Source organism: Hemiscyllium ocellatum, chromosome 4, assembly GCF_020745735.1.
Source record: "Hemiscyllium ocellatum isolate sHemOce1 chromosome 4, sHemOce1.pat.X.cur, whole genome shotgun sequence".
In the NCBI taxonomy this organism is placed as follows: domain Eukaryota; kingdom Metazoa; phylum Chordata; class Chondrichthyes; order Orectolobiformes; family Hemiscylliidae; genus Hemiscyllium; species Hemiscyllium ocellatum.
This window is the reverse complement of record NC_083404.1, coordinates 10,901,146-10,922,925: the sequence shown is the minus strand read 5'-3', so window position 1 is coordinate 10,922,925 and position 21,780 is coordinate 10,901,146. Positions and strand designations below refer to the sequence as shown.

The window sequence follows — 21,780 nt, the reverse complement described above, 5'->3', positions numbered from 1 at the left end:
AGTGGGGAACTGCACCAGACTGAAGTTAGAATTTTAACTCTTAGTTCTTATTAATACCTTAAATATTAAAGGAGAAGCTGTCATATTCCTACTGAACCATAGGGCTGCTGTCTTAATCAAGAGATGACTGGTGGTGGTTTAACCTAAGGGTCACCATGCCTCAGGTGAGGGCAGAGATAAAATCCTTCATGGTAACCTCAGCCAGTGGGGGAATTGAACTCAGGCACTTGTCACAAGTAGACAGGCAGGAGGCTGGAAGAACACAGCAAGCCATGTAGCATCAGGCGGTGCAGAGTTGATGTTTTGGATGTAACCCATCTACAGGGCTGGGGGTGGGTGTGGGGGAAGCTGCAGATAAAGGAGGAGGCAGGGGCAGGGTGGTGAAGTACGGATAGGTGAGGACAGGTAGAGGGTATGACCTGGTTAGTCAATGGGAGGAGTGAAATGGCAGGGAACAATGGCAGTAGGGGAAGAGGCTAGGAGAGGAGTCAGGGGATGGGAAGGGAGGTTATTTGAAATTGGAGAACTCAATGTTGAGTCCTCCTGGCTGTAGGTTATTCAGGCGGAAGATAAAGTGTTGTTTCTCCTATAGGCGCTGTGGTTTGCTTTGGCAATGGAGGAGGCACAAGCCAGCCATCTAGCCAATTGAGCTAACCCTTCTTTCTCCTAGCCCTGCACTCCTGTCACCCACTTTATTTTTAGTATTCATGGGATCTAGGCATCATTGGCACAGTCAATATTTGTTTCTTGTACTTAATAGCCATTGAGGAGATTGTCTAACACCTCGCAAGATGTGTCACTATCTCAGATTGGTACTTGCAGTTTCCCAGTAACGTGTTGGAGATTGAATCTTGGGCCATTTAATTTTGGTATTTACTCCCAGCAGTCTAAAAATGTTTTGTTGCAGAACACAGTCAAAACCTCTTTGGAAATCTAGCTATAACACATCGTAAGCTTTTTTTAATCAATTTCTCTTAAGAGCCAAGGCATTGCATTCTGACTTACAAATCAATAAACAATTTTATATTATGATTTTCTTAGGTGCTAATATCAACATAAAGAATTGTGCAAAATGTAACTTCCTTCATCTGACTGTCCTGCAACTCAAAGGTCTAAATAACCTCAAAGAAGAAATTCTTCAGGTAAATTCTTCTTTAAAGATCCTACTTGACAGTTTTCAGGCATTGTTTTGTTTTTTTAATGATTAACAAGTGATATTGTAAGACATAGTGTAAAAATGAGCAAACAGTTGATTTAAAAAATTATGATTTCTGCCACAGAGAGCCAGTGAGGCCAATTGTTAAATGTTTTCAGGAAGGAGTTAGATATAGTTCTTGTGTCTAAAGGGATCAAAGATGTGGAGAGAAAGTGGGAACGGGATTAAGTTTGATGATTAGCCAATATCATATTGAATGGTGCAGCAATCTTGAAGCGCTGAACGGCCTATCCCTGTTCCTATTTTCTATGCTTTCGTGCAGAATTTTCAAAATACCACATTCCAATTTAGAAACTACAGATTGCCTCTAAATATTCAAAAGCGAAAAGATGCTGTAAATCCTTTGGGATTTGCAGCGCAAAAATTGTAGCAACTTTCTGAGGTATAATTTTAAGAAAATATTTTGTTTTAATCTGTTTACTCATTCTTATTTGTTCGTTCTTTAACATTACTGTGTGTATTTACAGTCCGAAAGAGTACAGAAGCTGTTGAACGACCAAGATATTGATGGCTGTACTCCACTGCACTATGTGTGTAAACAGGGACGCACAGAATCTGTGGGGAGAATGTTGAGCTTAAAAGCTTCTCCTTATTTGAAAACCTTAGATAAGAAATCACCACTGCATTTTGCAGCATGGTAGGTAGTCTGTCATTTTCAATTTGTTTGTCTAATTCTCAAAGTTTTGTTTGCTGAAATAGATGTCAGAATAAATTTAAAAGTAATGGAAACAACTGTTTGCCTACAGTTGAGTCCTGTATTGCACTAAAGAGTATGTCATGAAAAAAAGTAAATGATTTGGTGGACATTAAATAGGAGGAGACAATGCTGCAATATTACACCAGACTGACTCAAAAGCTTTCATAAATGAGGACAGCAAAATTCACACTGTTTATATATTTAATTAAGGGAAACTGTTGTTTTGTGAAGTTCTGAATGATATTTCTGCTAATCAGTATCAGTATCAAGATATTGTACTTTACGATATTTATTTTACTTGTGTTAAACTTGTCAGTGTAACAGAAATAATGGAGATAACATGGCTTCTTCCTGTTTCCATGGTTCACATGTAGAACTCTTGTCTCTGAATCTGAAGCTTATGGGTTCAAGTCCCACAGCAGTGCAGTGAACATATGAGCTAGGCTGATATTTCAGGGAGTACTGCACTGACTCGAGGATGAAACGGCAATCTGAGGCCCAATCTGTTCTACTAAGTGGATGTAAAGAAACACATAAAATTTAAAAAAATAACAGCAGGGGGCTTAGTCCTGGTGGCCAAGTCAACATATCCCTCAACCAACATCATCAAAACAGCACATTATGTTGCAATTACCTCATTGCCAAGTTTGAGACCTGGCTTTTGTGAATTAGTCACCATGATTCCTATGTCAGTACAATAACTTAATTTGCTGTAAAACTCTTGGGACATTCTGATGACTTGAAAGGGTTCAGAAAAGATTTACAAGGATGTTGCCAGGATTGGAGGATTTGAGCTATTGGGAGAGGCTGAAAAGGCTGGAGCTGTTTTCCTTGAACAATCGCAGGCTGAAGGGTTACCTTATAGAGGTTTACAAAATTATGAGGGGCATGGATAGGGTAAATAGGCAAAGTCTTTTCCCTAGGGTTGGGGAGTCCAGAACTAGAGGGCATAGGTTTAGGGTGAGAGGGGAAAGGTATAAAAGAGACCTAAGGGGCAACTTTTTCACACAGAGGGTGCTACAGGAAGTGGTGGAGGCTGGTACAATTACAGCATTTAAGAGGCATTTGGATGGCTATATGAATAGGAAGTGTTTGGAGGGATATGGGCTGGGTGCTGGCAGGTGGGACTAGATTGGGTTGGGACATCTGGTCAGTATGGACGGGTTGGACCGAAGGGTCTGTTCCCATGCTGTACATCTCTATGACTCTATATAAAAGGTACTACTGGAATGCAAGTTATTCTACTATTTTGCATGTGCATTCAACTTTTTTCTGCAAAACTGCATTTCCTGTTGCAGTCCCACACACTTTTGTCACATTTTTCATGTAAATTCTGATGTCTTTGGTCTGTTTTTATTGTTAAAATTGTCAGTATAAATTTATCAGCCTGCAATTGTACAATGTGGCCACCTGATGGCACCATTTTTAAAGGTGAATCATTGAATGATAGAATACACTAAATTAATTTGCCTGTTCTATTAAGTTCACTCACCGATAAAGCTTCCTCGCTAGCCCTTCTCAATTTCCCACAGCCCTTTCAATATTTTCTTTCTAAGTCTCTTTGCAGTAAATCACTTTTGTACATTCTCCAAGGTCTTGATACCTTTCTTAAAGTATTATTCCCAGATTTGAACTTGTATTCAAAGTTTAAAACATTTTCATTATCTTAGGATGTTCCAAAGATTCTCCAAGAATCAAATATTCTGGAAATATAGTCACTGTGAAATGTTGGGAGCACCTGTTTTCTCCACTTGTCTACCCAGCTTCTAAGACTGTTGTGCATAGTCCATTACATCTCCTTTAAATTGCACCAGTTGGTTTACATTATCTCGCTTCGATTTTCTGACTAAAGTATGTCATTTCACATTTATGCTTCTCTGTGGTAAATTTCATTTGTTATGTATCTGCCAGTTTTGCCGCTGCGTTATTATCCTCCTCATTGCTTACCTTTCGTGTCAGTTTGTTTTCTGAATGAAATGTCCTTTCACTCTGCAGAAGGTTAATAGACGTTCATCTGTGAGGATATTGTTGATGTGTGCCCCAACATCTTCTCCTCCCTGACATCTGGCTGGGGGATGATTCTGCCTTTCCCCTCAATAAAGCCTCCTTGCCTGGTTATATCTTCCAGCACTTGTCCACCCAACTGTCACCTTGGCTGTGTGATTCTGATCACAAAACAACACCTCTGTTTGATCCCCTGATCCTCCTTCATCTTCACTGAGCAACAAAGGGCATAAATCGATTTGTACAAATTATACGTGAATAGGAGTAGGCTTTTTGACCCCTCAGGTGTAGTCTTCCATTAAATATTTGCTCTCTAACCATAAATCCACTTTTCTGCCTCACCAACCTACTGCACTTACACCACCACCCCCCCCACCCCCAAACCAGCCTTGATAATGTCTGACTCCCTTCCAGATCAAAAGTCTAATGCACTTTTGAACATCTTCAATGACCCCATCATGACGACTCTCTAGGTAGGGAATCTCAAAGAATAATAAAACTCAAAGAGGAGAAATTCTTCCTCACCCCCAACTAAGATTGGAGATTCCTTATTTCAAAATTGTCCCTCCTTTTACGAGATTATATTTTCTCAGCACCTACAGTGTCAGGATCCCTCAGAATCTTCTGTGCTTGAATGAAATGACCTTTAATTTTCCTAAGTGCCGATGAATATCGACCCAACTGACACAATCTCTCCTCTTCATTCCTGGAATCACCTGGTGAATGGTGTTAAATGCGAGTCTATTTCTTGTAAAATAAGGAGACTAAAATTGTACACAGTACAGTGGATGCAGTCTCACCAACATCCTGCACAGTTGCAGTAAGACTTCCTCACTTTTATGCCTCATCATCCTTGCAGTAGAAGAGAACATTTGATTGCACTTCTTCATCACTTGTTATTTGGAGATGCTGGTGTTGGACTGGGGTGTACAAAGTTAAATCTCACAAAGTTAAAACTAATTACTTGTTGTACCTACACGCTAATATTTTGTGATTCACATACAGGGTCACCACAATTCCTCTGCACCACAGTGTCCTGCAATTTCTCTCTATTTAAAGAATATTCTACTTTTTTATTCTTCCTATCAAAGTTTCCCACACAATATTCTGTCTTTCAAATTTACTCCCGTAGCCTATCTATATTCCTTTGCAGACCCTTTGCATCCTCTTGCACCTTGGTTTCATCTTCAACAGCAAATTTAACAACAATGTGTTCAATCCCTTCAACTGAGTCATATACAGTGGCCCCAGCACAAATCCCAATGTCCCCATGCATACCTTGGAGGGGTAAAGTTCATGAAGAGATTTAAACACGAGGATGTGAACATTAAATACACTGTGATGGAGACTCACTGGGAACCGCCAATTTATTTTTAACCACAGTTGTGGCCGGCTCAGCACGTGCAAGTTATTGCTGCAGAACCTCAACGAGACCAAGCTGTTGAATGAAGGCGATGAGAAAGGAATGACTCCACTGCACCTGGCAACACAGAATGGACATACCAAAGTGGTTCAGCTACTTCTCAGAAAAGGAGCTCTCCTAATGCGGTAAACATGCACTGAGAATTATTTTGACACAGATTATAATTTCTAGCTTTGACTGTGATTTGGTTATGAACCTTGTTTTGAAGCTTAAGCAACTTATTAGCTCTATCATTTATTAACTTTTTCTTTGCTATCATTTATTTACTTTTTCTTTGTTGAACGCAGATAGATTTGACCTCACAAGGGAATAGACCTCTTTCCCTTATCTGCAAACAAGTATCAAGTACGTTTTCTCTATTTCATCCAAAAATATGCATTGATCTTCACTTTAAGAAGCATCCATATTATACTAATGCAACAAGCTTATTTTCCCACATCAGTTATGTTTATTTGGCTTTTGTAATCTACAGTATATAACCCATCTGATCAGAGTTACATTGTGGATTTATATTCATTTGGTGCATGGGTGAGCTGGCTCAAAATTTAAAGACAAAACCTTTTTTATTCACTGTATGTAATAAATGCCTTTTCCTAATATTTATTTGTGTAGGTCTATGAGTTTCCCTGGCTGTCAAGGAGCCTCAATCTCCAACACAAGTATTTATCTATCACAAACAGGATTTACAAAGCCATAAGAATTATGACAGCTTATCACCCATGTTAGCTTCCTTACTAACCACCTATTTAACCCCAGTCCTTGCCCTTTCCCCTTTTCCATTACTTTCAAACAAATTTCATAGATGCACTGAAGTAACTCACCCAGGCGTCTTTGACAGCTTCTTCCAAGCCTGCAACCTTTACCATCTAGAAGGACAATGGCAGCAGATATATGGGAACACCACCACCTGCAAGTTCCCCTCCAAGCTACTCACCATTCCGAATTGGAAATATATTGCTTCAGTGTCATTGGAACACTCTCCTGCACTACCCTCAATAACAGTGCTGTTGATGCTGCTACAGTCCTATGGACTGTGACAGTTTAAGAAAGCATTTCAATTCCTCCGCCAAAGAAATTAGGGATGGGTAATATCTGCTGGAATAATCAGTGACACTTGCATCCCAGGACAAATGAATGGAATTTGTTTCCCTTTTAAAATCCAGAGTCATGTGATCAGCTTTAATATCTTGATTTACTTGAATCCCATTAGGTCAAAGCCAGCCCCCACTATCCCTGCTAGACTCATCTTCCTCTCTATTCAACCTGTATTATTCCAATGGGAAGTGCAAAGATCACATGTGGAGGTAATCTGGAACTCTTGACATCCAATCTGGTTAGCTTGAGTTCAGTGCCTTGGAGATGATGGTGTCCTGTGTTTGAAACAGTTGTACTCCTCTTTACATGAACTGATGTAATGTAGCTATGGCTGTCCCACATTCTGTGCAAGATCTTGGACTGAGCAAGATCAATACATGTCTGTCCTTGCTGAGTGCCCAGTCAGATGCTCTGACATTATAAGATCTTGATTAGTTGATTTCGCTGATGCCAAGACTACTGACATCCTGTCCCTTAACCAGATTTCCGTCATAGAATCACAGAGACCTGCAGCATAGAAAAGGCCCTTCATCCCATCATGTTTGATGGAGCTTTCACTCTGTCCAGAGTTGACTCACCTCTGCTGTTTTTTTGTTGTAGCTTTTCTCGGGTTGTCCTACCTTCTTGTGGTTTGGCAGATTATATTTAACCTGTAACTATGCTTTTACAGTTGGGATTTCTACTTTTAGCTCACCTCCTAGTCTTAATAGTCTGAACCACACTTTCCATCTCCACAATCATCTGTGAATGGAGTGAAAATCTCGCTACCTAGTTGATGGCTGCCTATACTGTCAACTTCCTCAAATCCTTTTTGACAAATCGAGATCCATTGTGCAATACTCATTATTCCAGGAAACTGTGTATGACAAACATCCCTTTCATTGCTCCCATCATTGAGTTTGTGGTGGTCCGATGAAGATGGATAATAGTTGACTAGGATAAATGCATCTCCTCTTTCAAATGAAGAAAAAAAGCCTTTTGCAAGCCTTTCACTTGGCCTAGGAAACTCTGATGAAATAATTGGCCCTGTAGGTCATAGATTTGGCACAAGAGACTGTAAGCTCATATGTCGTTTGATGTATCATGCTACCACACTGACTGTGTGTTCTTGCTCTGCTCTGTGATACCTCAGTTCTCCCCTTAGAATTGTGAAAGAGTTTCTTTTATCAATGACTTTGATATCACCATTCCATGATCGTACAGCAATAGCTCTTTCCCAAGTGTTATTTTGGGGTTTCTGTACCTCTTTTACACTCAGTTCCTGGGCCTATGTTTTGACCAACCCTGCAGGACACAGTTTTTCTAAACTCTGTGCCCTCTTTGAGAGATTTTGAAGCTGTGTGAATTTATCTGAGTTTGCCCTCATTGTTGGTGATTCTGATTTTATGAAGGTTCATAAAAGCTATTATCATTTGGAAACAAGCTTTCTAAAGTGGAAGAATCAAATGTGGCTTTTTATTTGAGTTGCATTTCTATTTTGTAAGTGTTAACAGGAATCATGGTTTGCTTCCTTATGGACTCACTCTTTGAGCGGGGTCAAAGCATCATAGAATCACAGAGACCTACAGCATAGAAAAGGCCCTTCAACCCATCATACCCATCCTGGTCATAACCAACCACTGGTCTATTCTAACCCCATTTTCCAGCACTTGGCCCATAGCCTTGTATTCCTTGGCATTGCAAGAGTACATTGAAATACTTCTTAAATTTTAGGAGGTTTTTGCCTCTGCCATTCCATTTTTTAATCAATTTCCAATAGTGTAGAAGCAGACCACACCGACCTTCTGAAGACCATCCCACCCTCCTACCCTATTCCTGTAACCCTGCATTTCCCATGGACAATCCAGCTAACTTCCGCATCTTTGGAGTGTAGGAAAAAACTGGAGCACCCGGAGGAAATCCGGGTGGAGACATGGAGAATGTACCAATTTCACTCAGTCACCTGAGGCTGGAATTGAACCCAGGTCCCTGGTGCTATGAGGCAGCAGTGTAACTATTGAGTTGCTGTACCACCCCAAACAGACACTGAGTTCTGGGTGAAAGGGTTTTTCCCTCACATCTCCTCTAAACCTTCTGCCCCTTACCTTAAATCTATGATCTCTCCATCAAGGAGAACAGTTTCTTCCTGACTACCTCCAGTTTGAAGTTTGTTGATGCATGCATTTTTTAACCAGACTTAGGGTACACTTTGGGATAAACAGTTCAGTGCATTAGGAAACAAAGATAGAAGAGAAAAAAATCTGCTGTTGCGTAGCAACAGGAGAACAACATCACAGAAAGACAGAAACATCCAGAAGGTCATGGAAGAATGTCAAGATGTTAAGGCTTTTATTTTTGTTGAAGGCTCAGGGGAGATTTAATATTCTGTCACAAAGGAGAGGTGAGAGGGAATTTAAATTATGATTGCATTTTCCCTTGTAAACACAAACAGTGAGGTATTATTTGATTTATTTTTTATCCTTTACCCTGCTCCTTATCGAGGTAAGTCAAAAGTGTTCCCCCACACCTGAATTTTCAGATTCCAGTTTTTGAAATAAATCCACATCAAAAAACCTTTAAGATTAAGTCAATGATAGGGTTTAGATTACTTACAGTGTGGAAACAGGCCCTTCGGCCCAACAAGTCCCGCTGAAGTGCGACCCACCCATACCCCTACATTTACTTCTTACCTAACACTACGGGCAATTTAGCATGGCCAATTCACCTGACCCGCACATCTTTGGACTGTGGGAGGAAACCGGAGCACCCGGAGGAAACCCACGCAGACACGGGGAGAACGTGCAAACTCCACACAGTCAGTCGCCTGAGTCGGGAATTGAACCCGGGTCTCAGGCGCTGTGAGGCAGCAGTGCTAACCACTGTGCCACCGTGCCGCCCAAACACACAATAGTGCAGTCACTACTCCAGCCACACACAAGCACTCAGTAATTTGAAGGAAGCAAGGATTAGCAAGGAAAGAAGGTGATAGATTAGAAAATACACATTTTTGGTAAATCCAGAGAATAAAGCACCAGTTCACATGATTCACAACTTCCTGGTAGTCAGTGCTCAATAACAGTTTGAGCTGAAGATGTGTTGCTGGAAAAGCGCAGCAGGTCAGGCAGCATCCAAGGAACAGGAGATTCGACGTTTCGGGCATAAACCCTTCTTCAGGAAAGGCTTCAAAAACTGTTCCTTGGATGCTGCCTGACTTGCTGAGCTTTTCCAGTAACACATTTTCAGCTCTGATCTCCAGCATCTGCAGATCTCACTTTCTCCTGCTCAATAGCAGTTTCCCTAGTTAGCTGGGAAGGGCTCTTGATGAAGGGCTCTGGCCCGAAACGTCGAATTTCCTGTTCCTTGGATGCTGCCTGACCTGCTGTGCTTTAACCAGCAACAAATTTTCAGCCCTAGTTAGCTGGGCCCATTCATTTCACTTCCTGAAGGCATTTCTCTTCACTCAGCAACTTGGAAACAGAGATGGAAGGTTCAAGGCAACATAGTCTGGAAGTCAAACAGCAACTGACTTATACCACAGCACTGGACATTTAAGCATTTCAACAATTCCACTTTCAGTCATGTGATAAAGACAGTCTTCTCAAGTGTCGCAAGGTATTCTTGGACTCTTTGGTCAGTCAAGAAGTTAGCAGTGTGGGTCCAACTACCCGTATTTAAATTTCAATTGCTAGTTCATGGGTAATGTATCATGATGTTCCTCTTAATTCAGAAGCAAACAGATTATCTCATGGTTCTATATGCCACCTTGAGCTGAAATGGCCTGGGGTTCAGAAGCTTCTCGAAATATGATCACATGCTCAGTTTTGGCCATCTTATGAATCCAGCGCGGCTGTCTGTTTTTTTTTAAAAGAAAGATAATTTAAACCCCCAAGAAATGGAACAGGAAACTTACTTTATTTATGCCATAAGCCCATGAACATTCTGTTTTACCTTCTTGTGTCCCAAAATAGACTGTATTCAAGGCTTATGTAGTGATTCCTTGTTCTGGAACAGTGAAATTTCTTCTGATTTACATTTCTGTCTCTCCAACTCTATTCTGCTTTGATATCCGATGTTTTGGAACTTAATCTTTCATCTATATTCAATCTATATTTAAATTCATGGAAAGTATGGATTACTTTGAAACGAACTTTGGTGTGCCTACTTTCAGAAACTTGAGAAAAGTCACAACAACAAAACAACATTTAATTGCTGAATTGTTTCTCATAAATTAAGAATATGCATTGTTTCATCTGAGGAGGAACTAAATCAAAGGGTTTGTGTCCGTCAGAGATTTGAACTTTCTTATTCCTAGGCTACTTTTGCTAAACTATTATTGCACGACATTCAGATCTATCCATAACTGTATGAGCAACTGGGTAGTGCGTGCTGGCACAGCTTTGTAATAAAACAAAGAACTATGGTTGCTGGAAATCTGAAACAAAAATAGAAATCTCTAGAGAAACTCAATGGGTCTGGTAGAACCTGTTGAAATGCTTAAATGTCCAGTGCTGTGGTATAAGTCAGTTGCTGTTTGACTTAACAGAGTTAACGCTTCAGAGAGTCCACTTCCTGTTCAGGTTGTCTGTGGCAGAAGCTTCCAACTGTCTGTATGTCTGTCTAATAGTATAAGGTCAGCCCACTCCACAATATTGCTCAGAAATTCAGGAGGTATTTGTGATAGGTGACAATACTGAGGTGTCATCAGGACCAAATGATAGGTAGACTAAATATTTTTCCCTTCAGTATTCGGTGATTCTGTAAAATGACGATGAAAAGCTTAGAGAGGTTGTCAGCTGTGTGAGTAGACTGCTGCTTAACTGTCCTGATGAGGAATCCTGCAAATTGACTAATTTTTATTTTCTTTTTCTTTTTTTATTTTAATTTTTCTTTTCACAGCATTTTGTAACAAAGTATACATGACATTAAATAAATCCAATCTTGATCATTGAATCCCGACTGTGTAGAAGCAGGCCATTCGGCCCCTCAAGTCTACACCAACCTCCAAAGAGCATCCCATCTTGGACCTATCCATGTAACCTTGTATTTCCCATGGTTAACCTATCCAGCCTGCAGATCCCTGTACACTATGGGAAAATTATCATGGCCAATCCACCTAATCTGCACATCTTTGGATTGTGGGAGGAACCCTGAGCACCCAAAGGAAACCCATGCAGACACAGGGAGAAGTTGCACTGGCGCTGTCAGGCAGCAGTGCTGTCAACTGAGCCACCACATCCCCTCATCCTCATAGTTTAACAAATTTAAACCACATGGCTTGTATGTGCAGCTTTTAAAAGAAAGCTGTCAAGCTAAAGGTAGTTTACAGAAATACCCTTTTTTTGTGACCGAAGGGTATTGATATTACCTCTTCATGATGGATAGAAGAGAGTTAGGGTGTGCGTGTTAAAACATTAATTTAGGGATGTCATTCCTTTGGCACCTTCCATTGTTTGCCTGTCTGAGTGTCCCAACAGCTGCTCAATTCATTTGGTGTTCCAGTTAAAAATTAACACGAATTCCCATGGGTCAGATAATGTGGCAGTGAAAGAGAGATGGAGGGAAGGCTCCCCAGGGTCAATTGTAGAATCTCTAAAGTGCAGGAAGAGGCCATTCAGTCCATCAAGTATACTCTCCAAAGAGCATCCCACCCAGACCCCCACTCTATCATTGTAACCTTGCATTTCCCATGACCAATGCACCTAACTTGCACATCGTTGGTTGTGGCTCTATCAGACTTGTGGCCATTGAGCTAGTCTCAGCCTGCAGAATCTTAAATGACATTCTCCCCAAGCCTGAAATAGGGCCTTGCCCCTCCATATTTCTTGACTGGAGACCACCCCAATTCCCGATGACCAACTGGCTCTTTCTCACAATGCTGGAATTCCCACTCCTCAATTTCCAGTCTGAATTTCCATTGCCCCCGCACTACCCCCACCTCAGCCCCACCACCAACCACCCCCCCCAACTCCACAAATGCCAGGAACCATCTGCAAGGGTCACCTACCCTGCATCCGCCTGGCACTGGTGTTGTTTCTTCCCTGATTGGACGGCTGTTGACTGGAAGGGGAACCACAAGATGCCCCTGTTGTTAAAACCTGGCAGGAGTTTGGTGCCCTTGGCCTCACCTGCTTCCTCCCTTTAAACACGAAAACTAATATGTTTGATGGATATAAACTGAGTAAATTTAACTTGTCTTTCACTTTTTACTATTGAAGGGATTACAGGAGTTGGACAAATTTACATTACGCTGCTTCTGGAGGATATACTCAGACAATGGAAATATTATTACAAACTAATGTAACACTGCTTGACCGGGTGGATGACAAAGGGGTAAGTAAATATATTCCAAGTCAATGCATGTGCTGGTTATTTGAACAAAATTTGCTCTTTGTTTAAACCAATAGTTCCTTCTTTTATTGAATCCATGTTAATGTATTATTGTTTCATTTTCCGGAATCTTCTGCTCAACAAGTCCGATTCTGGGATTTCCTTTGACACACTTAGACAATGCTTTAATTTAACTAAAATATTCAAACAGTACTCAAATGCTCTGAATGTTGAATACAATGGGCAACATTAACACAGACCTCAAGATGGAGCAATAGGATGGTCAAAGTCTCCAGTGTACTCACCAATGAGTTACTCTGATGATCATTTTAACCAGACAGTTTATTCTGAAGTGTCTGCCAGTGTAGCTACTGATGCACATAGAAGTCAGTTTCAGCACCAGTGGTAATATCTGACAGCAAAACATATACTCAAATATTCCATACAGCTAAACCAAACTTCAAAAAAAAGTATCATGTTATGGATTCATTAACACAATATTATATTGGCCAGCTTTGTCACAATATGATTTAATTTGCTTTAATGAACAACATATCTGTAGGTTTCACTTATCTTGACTTGACCATCATTTGTTGAGTTTGAGATTCAGCAGAAAAACAACTCAAGATTTAAGTTTCTGAAATATACTTCACCAAACAAAGAAGGACTTAAGACATAGTGACTTGGAAATATATCAGCATTTCTTCACTGTTGCTGGGGCAAACTCCGGGAATTCCCTCCATAATAGCATTGTGGGTCAACTCACAGCAGGCAGACTGTCTCGATTCATGAAGGCAGCTCACTTACCACCTTCTCAATGGACAACTAGAGATGGGCAGGAAATGCTGGCCTAACCAGCAACACCCACATCCCACAAATAAATATTAAAAATGTTCCTCTACCACTGTTAGGCCCAGGTTCAAATACACCTTCTGCACGAGTGGGTCATAACATATCTGAACAGGTTAATCTTTAAAACAATCTAGAAATAGGGTATTGGTGGCAGCATTGCACCCTCAACCAGCCATAGCTCAATGCATCAGTACTGTCTCTCCCTCTGGGGGTTTCAAATCCCATTAGGACTTGACAGTCACTGAAGTGTTACATAACCTGACCGAACACATTGATAGCTGCTGAAAATGTGTTGCTGGAAAAGCGCAGCAGGTCAGGCAGCATGCAAGGAACAGGAAATTCGACGTTTTGGGCATAAGCCCTTCATCAGGAAACGTCGAATTTCCTGTTCCTTGGATGCTGCCTGACCTGCTGCGCTTTTCCAGCAACACATTTTCAGCTCTGATCTCCAGCATCTGCAGACCTCACTTTCTCCTTGAAAACGTTGGTAACCAATTTTCAAATGCCCTTGATATGTTCATAATAGGAGCAGACGAGTTTGTTGGTCAACTTAACCATGCGGTACTGTTTAATTATATTTGGATTAACAATAGACTTAAGCACAGTCCGAAACAATTGCAGAAGTGCATCAATGCAACATGTGTCTCTATAAATAAAAGTTCATGAAATGTGTACGGATTAAGCTCCATTGTGCCCTTCTCCAGCACCAAGCTCTCTAGATGAGGGCGTATTAAGAATCTCCACATGCAGGACTTTGCCATGAGCAATTCTGAAGGACTGTTATACACGCATGCATCGAGTAAAGGCTGTAAGCATTTTTATAAACCCAAATGTAGTTGTTATTTCATGTTATAAAATGCAGGTTTGTGATTTTCTCATTCTTGGTGAACTGGCACTCAGAACTTTCTCTTATAACTTATTCCAAAGAACACTGCTCTTCATTTGGCTGCGAGAGAAGGACACAGTAACGCTGTATGTCTGCTCCTAGCAAAGGGAGCTGCTATGACACTGAACCACGATGAAGCTTCTTTTTTCCATGAAGCAATTCGCAATAAGAGGAAGGAAGCTACTTCAACTATTATTCAAAGTGACAGGTATGAATGTCATGTTGGAACTATTAAGATGCTTGCAGGGCTCTAGAAGAAATTTTACTGCTTAATAAACATAATATATCAACCATACGTTAAAAAAGGACTGATTTTAAGATAGTCAGCAAACTCTTGGGCATCCATCTCAGAAAATACTTTGCTCTTTACTTGTAAAAAGCAACAATTCCACAGAAATACTGTGTTTCTTTATAGGATAGTGAAGAAGGCGTTTGGTATGCTTTCCTTTATTGCTCAGAGTATTGAGTACAGGAGTTGGGAGATCATGATGCAGCTGTACAGGACATTGTTTAGGCCACTGTTGGAATACTGCATGCAATTCTGGTCTCCTTCCTATCGGGAGCATGTTGTGTAACTTGAAAGGGGTCAGAAAAGATTTACAAGGATGTTGCCAGGACTGGAGAATTTGAGCAATAGGGAGAGGTTGAATAGACTAGGGCTGTTTTCCCTGAAGCATCTGAGGCTGAGGAGTGACCTTATCGAGGTTTATAAAATCATGAGGGGCATGGATAAGATAAATAGACAAGGCATTTCCTGAGGCGGGGGAATCCGAATGAGAGGGCATAGGTTTAGGGTGAAAGGGGAAAAATATAAAAGAGACCTAAGGAGCAATGTTTTCACACAGAGGATGTTGCGTGTATGAAATGAGCTGCCAGAGGAAGTGGTGGAGGCTCGTACAATTACAACATTTAAAAGGCATCTGGATGGGTATATGAATAGGAAGGGTTTGGAGGTATATGGGCCGGGTGCTAGCAGGTGGGACTAGATTGGGTTGGGATATCTGGTCGGCATGGACCGGTTGGACCAAAGTGTCTGTTTCCATGCTGTACATCTCTATGACTCTATGACTCTATGGTGAGATCATAATCCACTTCTCCCATTGATCATTGCTTCTAAGAACATTGGAGGGTAACCATTTTGAAAAATTGTTGCCTGCTTGCCACCCATCCCCTTTAGACAGACATTCATGTCCCTTTCCAGAAAACTAAGTGCTGAAGGACAGAAATGGAGCCTAATCTGTACACAGTTCATGAAATTTTAATCATGGATGTATGCGTGGCAAACATGCACTTCCTAACAGATCAGCAACTATTTTGGACTGTGTTTAAATCTGTTCTTAATCTGAATATAATTAACATTTGCTTAATAAACAATTAAAATTGCACTGTTTTGAAGAAGGGTCACTGGATCCAAAACGTTAACCCTGATTTCGCTCCACAGATGCTGCAGACCTGCTGAGCTTTTCCACCAATTTCTGTTTTGTTTCTAATTTCCAGCATCTGCAGTTCTTTCAGTTTTTTATTTTGGATTATATTGTACACAGCCTCCAACCTCCAGATATGCATTGCTGCTTTCCCTCTCTGCTAATGGTCATGTCATAGAATCACAGAATCCCTACGCTGCAAAAAGAGGCAAGATGGCCAGTCTACTTAACCAACACATCTGTGGACTGTGGAAGGATACCAGAGCACCCATTGGAACCCACCCAGACAGAAGGAGAATGTGCAAACTCCACACAGACAGTCACAGAACGTAGAACATAGAAAAGTACAGCACAGAACAAAACAGGCCCTTAGGCCCACGATGTAGTACTGAGACTTAATCCTATGTAAAATATAGTAACTTAATCTATGCACCCCTCAACTCACTGCTATCCATGTGCATGTCCAGCAATCACTTGAGGCTGGAATCAAATCCAGACCCCTGGCACGGTGAGGCAGCAGTGCTAACTGCTCTGCTGCACTGTTCATGTCATTCATTAATAGCAGATTTAGTAATTCTCCATTTGAAGTAGAGACCTTCCCCTGATCTTGTACTGCCATTTTTGTGCCAGGTAAATGAGTCAGAGTAGTGTGTAATTCTTTGAAGGGTTTTGAAAATGTGTGAAGCATTTTGTCAGCAAGTGAATGCAGAGATGAAGAAGCCGTAGGCAGGATATTGTCCTTTGGGCCAGGACCCCAGTCTTGGGGTCAGATGGAGATTGCAAACCTACATTACATTGGATGCAGTCGCTCAGCAGCAACTTCCTTGAATTGGCCAATTAGTGGCTGCTTCTCTGTCCAGTTAAAGATGGAGGACAAACTGTGAAGTTGAAGGACTGATAGATGTCCCTGAAAGGGGGAATCACCCTGAAATTTCAGATAAGAAGAAGAAAGAGTCCTTCCATTTAGAGGCATCCTCCTATTCTAGTCAACCTCAGACTGTAGATCTTGACAGTCCTTAAAGTAAAACATTTATGGATGCTGAAGATCAGAAGCAAAAACAGAAATTGCTAGTGAAACTCAGCACGTGCTGGCAGCATCTGTGGGCAGAAAGCAGAGTAAACTTTCAAGTCAGGTGAGCCTTCATCCGAACTGTTAACAGCAAGGAAAACGTGACAGTTGCGCTGCAGACAAAGTTGTGGGGTGGGTTGGGGGGAAGACGGAGAGAGAAAGGTAGAGGTGAGCAGATACGTAGAGGTGTAGTCCAGAGAGAGATCTGCAAGGAGTAGATAAACAAGGAGCTAATGGGAATCAGGCCAGGATAGAAGAAAAGCTGAATCAGAAATAATAAGAACTCAGACTAAGAGAGAATGAGTTGGTGTTAACACTCCTCGGCCTATTAACACAATATGTGTTGCTTTCAACACAGCTTACATATTCTCTCCAACTCTTAACAGGTAGTGAAGAAGGCTAATAGCATGCTGGCCTTCATAACAAGAGGGATTGAGCTTAGAAGCAAAGAGGTGCTTCTGCAGCTGTACAGGGCCCTGGTGAGACCACACCTGAAGTACTGTGTGCAGTTCTGGTCTCCAAATTTGAGGAAAGACATTCTGGCTATTGAGGGAGTGCAGCGTAGGTTCACAAGGTCAATTCCTGGAATGAAGGGATTACCTTACACTGAAAGACTGAAGCAACTGGGTTTATATACCCTTGAGTTTAGAAGACTGAGAGGGGATCTGATTGAGACATATAAGATTATGAAAGGATTGGACACTCTGGCAGCAGGAAACATGTTTCCGCTGATGGGTGAGTGCCGAACCAGAGGACACAGCTTAAAAATACGGGGTAGACCATTTAGGACAGAGATGAGGAGAAACTTCTTCACCCAGAGAGTGGTGGCTGTGTGGAATGCTCTGCCCCAGAGGGCAGTGAGGCCCAGTCTCTGGATTCATTTAAGAAAGAGTTGGATAGAGCTCTCATAGATAGTAGAATCAAGGGTTATGGAGATAAGGCAGGAAGCGGATACTGATTAGGAATGATCAGCCATGATCATATTGAATGGCGGTGCAGGCTTGAGGGGATGAATGGCCTACTCCTGCACCTATTGTCTATTGTCTTATAATCATTTATTCAGCTTTTCTTCTGGCTTGGCCTATTTTCTGTAATTGCCTTGTGTAATTACTTCTGTAATTACTTACCCCTTTCTCTCTGGATTCCATCTATCCATTAACCTCTCTCCTTACTCAAACTATTTCCTTCCCTAAATGACATTAATGAGCCAAATCATTCTCCCAATTGAGAATTGCTTTTCTCCCCATTGACAATGGATTTATGGTCATCATTCTACTCTTATTTCCAGATTTTTATTGAATTCAAATTCCACCATCCGCTGTGGCTGGATTTGAACCTGGATCCCCTGCACATTACCTGGGTCTCTGGATTGACAGTCCAGTGATAATAACCTAGGCCCACCTCCCCTTTACACCAACAATTTCTGGCTTTGTTTCTTAAACTATCCATATTTGGCTTGTAAGTTGTTCACCCTTCCAACACTGATCCTGCCATTAAAAAAAAATGGGCTGTGAAGAAGCTGGAAGCAGAAAAATGGAACTTTGGCCAGTGCCACATAGTCCCACAAACAGCCACCTCTGTGTTTGCCTCCACCTTGGCCTGAAAATCCTGCAGATTGTGGCGACAAAGTGAAAGTTGTTGAGAGAGGAGATTGTGTGAAGATGAAGTGAAGTTTTCCATTGTGAATGGAAAAGACAATTGGGAGGAAATGAAAGAATGATTGATAGCACTGAGGCTGAAATAAAATTCAGCGAGAAAGTGTACTAGGTCTTACTTTTTCAGTGCCGCAAGTTATCTATCCCGCTCCAGGTAGGTGAAGCAAAACCACCCTTAGACTAATTAACATCAAGCTTCATATGAAACGCCAGCATTTAACCAAGGGACTTAATTTTAATGCTCTAATCCCTTGAATTTAGATTGGCTGAGGCGACAGAAGTCTTTCTTCATGGCTCCCCCATGCAATGCCCTGTACTGGAGTTGATTGAACACCTTCCAGAGGCTTTCAAAGTAAGTTAATTTCTGTAATTTAAAAAAAATGCAATGTTGGAGGATTGCACTGTTTACATTGACTTTAGCAAATACCACCAGGTAATTTTGTTACTACGAGCTAATAATGATTGAGACAGTGTGAATGGGTTAGTGGGGGGGTGGGGGAAGGGGGGGGGGGGGAGGTGCAGGCAGCTGGCTGAATGAGTAGGCGAATGACTGAGTGAGCCGGGTATACTTCCCATTTCTCCTACTTTCTCTGCAAAAATAGACCCCCATGTCAATTATGATAGAACCAGCTTCAAGTTTGCCACATCAGGGGTAAAATGATCTCAAACTAGAGATGTACAGAGGGTTTTACACAAGATAGTAAGTTGGGGGAGGTCTCTTGATAGCCTTTACAGAGGCATAATTACAGGATGACATATATTATGACCAGAATATCGAACAGTACATGACATTTTGGAAGGACAGGAAGCTAGGAAAAGGTGGAGAAGCGGCTACGTTAATTACTGATGCGATTAACACACATTAGAGAGGAATGACCTAACCTCAGGAAAGTAAGATGTAGAGCATTATGACTGGAGATGTAAAATGTTAAAGGCAAGAGGTCACTTGTAAAAGTGATGTACAGCTACCTAATTGTAAGCACATGGTAGTAGGAGATATAAAGGAAGCAATAATGGGAACTTGTCATAAAGGCACAGCGATAATCACGGGGGATTTTAAAAAATTTATACATAGACAACAAAAGTCAGATTTACACGGTTTACTAAGATGAAAGGTTCATAGAATGTTTTGAGGAGAGTTTACTTGATTGGTACATTTTGGAGCCAACCAGAAAGCAGGTCCTTAAAAAAAGTGGCTCTTGAGATAGTTGATGTGTGGTTTTGATTTTCTGAAATTCTCTGTATTTGTTCAAAATACAAAATAGTTAATTGCTTAGAAAGGGAGAGAGACAGAAAGATAGAAACTATACACCAGTTAATTGAACAATCTCAAGAGAAAATGTTAAAAGCCATTATTAAGGATGTTATAATTGGGCACTTTGAAGAAAAATCAAGCCAGTCAGGAAGGGTCAACATGGTGCTAAGAGGGAAACCATGTTTAACCAATGTATTGCAGAAATAACATTTGTGGGAGGATGTACTGCACTCAAATTTCCAGAAGGCATTTGATAATGTGCCATGTTAAAAAAAAACAGAAAATTAAAGCTCAGAGACTAATGGACAACATATTGACATGGATTGAAAATTGGCTAGCTGACAGGAAACAGAAAGTAGATACAATGTGTGTTTTTCAGGTTGGCAAGATGTAATGAGTGGTGTGCCACAGGGTTCAGTGGTGGGGTCTCAACCTTTTACCATAGATAAATGACTTTGGTGAAGAGACCAAAGGTATGCTGATAACACTCTATCCTAAAGATTGATGAAAAAGTAAATTATGTAATATGGAAAAATATGTATTTGTCCATTTTGGCAGTATGAGTGAAAAAAGCATATTATTAAAATAGTGAGGGATTGATCTAAATGGTGAGGAATTGTAGAGCTCTGTGATACAGAGAAATGTAGGTGTGCAAGTGCATAAATCACAAAAGATTAGTGTGCAGAGACAGCAAGTAATCAGGAAAGAATGTTACTTACAGTACGAGGAATTGAATGCAAATGTAGGAAAATTATTCTTCAATTATACAGGGCACTGGTCAGAGCATGAACAGAAAGCACTGGAGAAACTCAGCGTGAAATTTTCTTCCATTTTGATTCCTCCTCTTTCTCCCCATTCCCCAGTGTCTGTTTGCATGGATTTGCTCTCAGTAAAGCTGACCTATTTTCTGCCATTGACACCTATCATGAACGCCTACTCTTCATCTATATCTCTTTGCTACCAGGAGTACTCTCTCTGTCTTTTGTTTTGAGCCAATCTTATCATCTATTCCCCTTGTTTCTCCCCATCTCTTTAAAAGCATAAAACCCATCATTTTTCCAGCCACATCTGTTACAAAGAATAATCAAATTGTTAACTCTGCTTCACTATCCATGAATGCTGTCAACCTTGTTGAGTTTCTCCAGCACTTTCTGTTTGTCTTTCAGATCTTCAGCAGTACTTTGTTTTTATTGTATTGGTGAGACCACATCTGGAATACTGAGTACAGCATTGGTCTTCTTCTTTAAGAAAGTATGGAAATGTATTTGAAGCAATTCAGAGACTGTTCACTCGACTAATACCTAGAACGGACAGGTTGTATGGAGAGAGGTTGAACTGGTTAGGATTGTAACAGATGGTGTTCCGAAGAGTAAGAGCAACTCAGTTCATAGAGTCATACTGGAAAAGTGAAAAAAATGCAAGAAATATAAAAAGGCCGAATCAGATGTTGTGAAAAGCATAGACATGTTTTCTCTTCAAGTGTAACCTTGGCTTCTATTGTTGTACAAAAAGGAAAAATTGTAGCTGGTGAATATAGTGATGTGCAGCACAGAAACAGACCCTTCGGTCCAACCCATCCATGCTGACCAGGTATCCCAACCTAATCTAATCCCACTTGCTAGCACCCGGCCCATATCCCTCCAAATCCTTCCTATTCATATACCCATTTGGGTGCCTTTTAAATATTGTAATTGTACCAGCCTCCACCACTTACTCTGGCAGCTCATTCCAGACACACACCACCCTCTGTGTCAAAACATTGCCCCTTAGGTGTCTTTCATATCTTTCCCCTCTCACCCTAAACCTATGCCCTCTAGTTTTGGACTCCCCCACCCCAGATGTCTCTTTAGCCTATCCATGCCCCTCATGATTTTATAACCTCTATAAAGTCACCCCTC

The 21,780-nt window shown here is 41.0% G+C and overlaps 1 protein-coding gene across 1 annotated transcript in view; it reads left to right on the top strand.

Annotated features, from left to right (window-relative positions):
* Nucleotides 1-21,780, top strand: part of LOC132815164 (transient receptor potential cation channel subfamily A member 1-like) — a 130,803-nt gene that overhangs the window by 71,544 nt on the left and 37,479 nt on the right. Inside the window, exons 10-15 of the mRNA XM_060823977.1 lie at nt 1,042-1,142; nt 1,684-1,853; nt 5,301-5,465; nt 12,630-12,744; nt 14,521-14,687; nt 18,889-18,979. Coding sequence (XP_060679960.1) covers nt 1,042-1,142; nt 1,684-1,853; nt 5,301-5,465; nt 12,630-12,744; nt 14,521-14,687; nt 18,889-18,979 — 809 coding nt within the window. The remainder of the gene's footprint in view (nt 1-1,041; nt 1,143-1,683; nt 1,854-5,300; nt 5,466-12,629; nt 12,745-14,520; nt 14,688-18,888; nt 18,980-21,780) is intronic.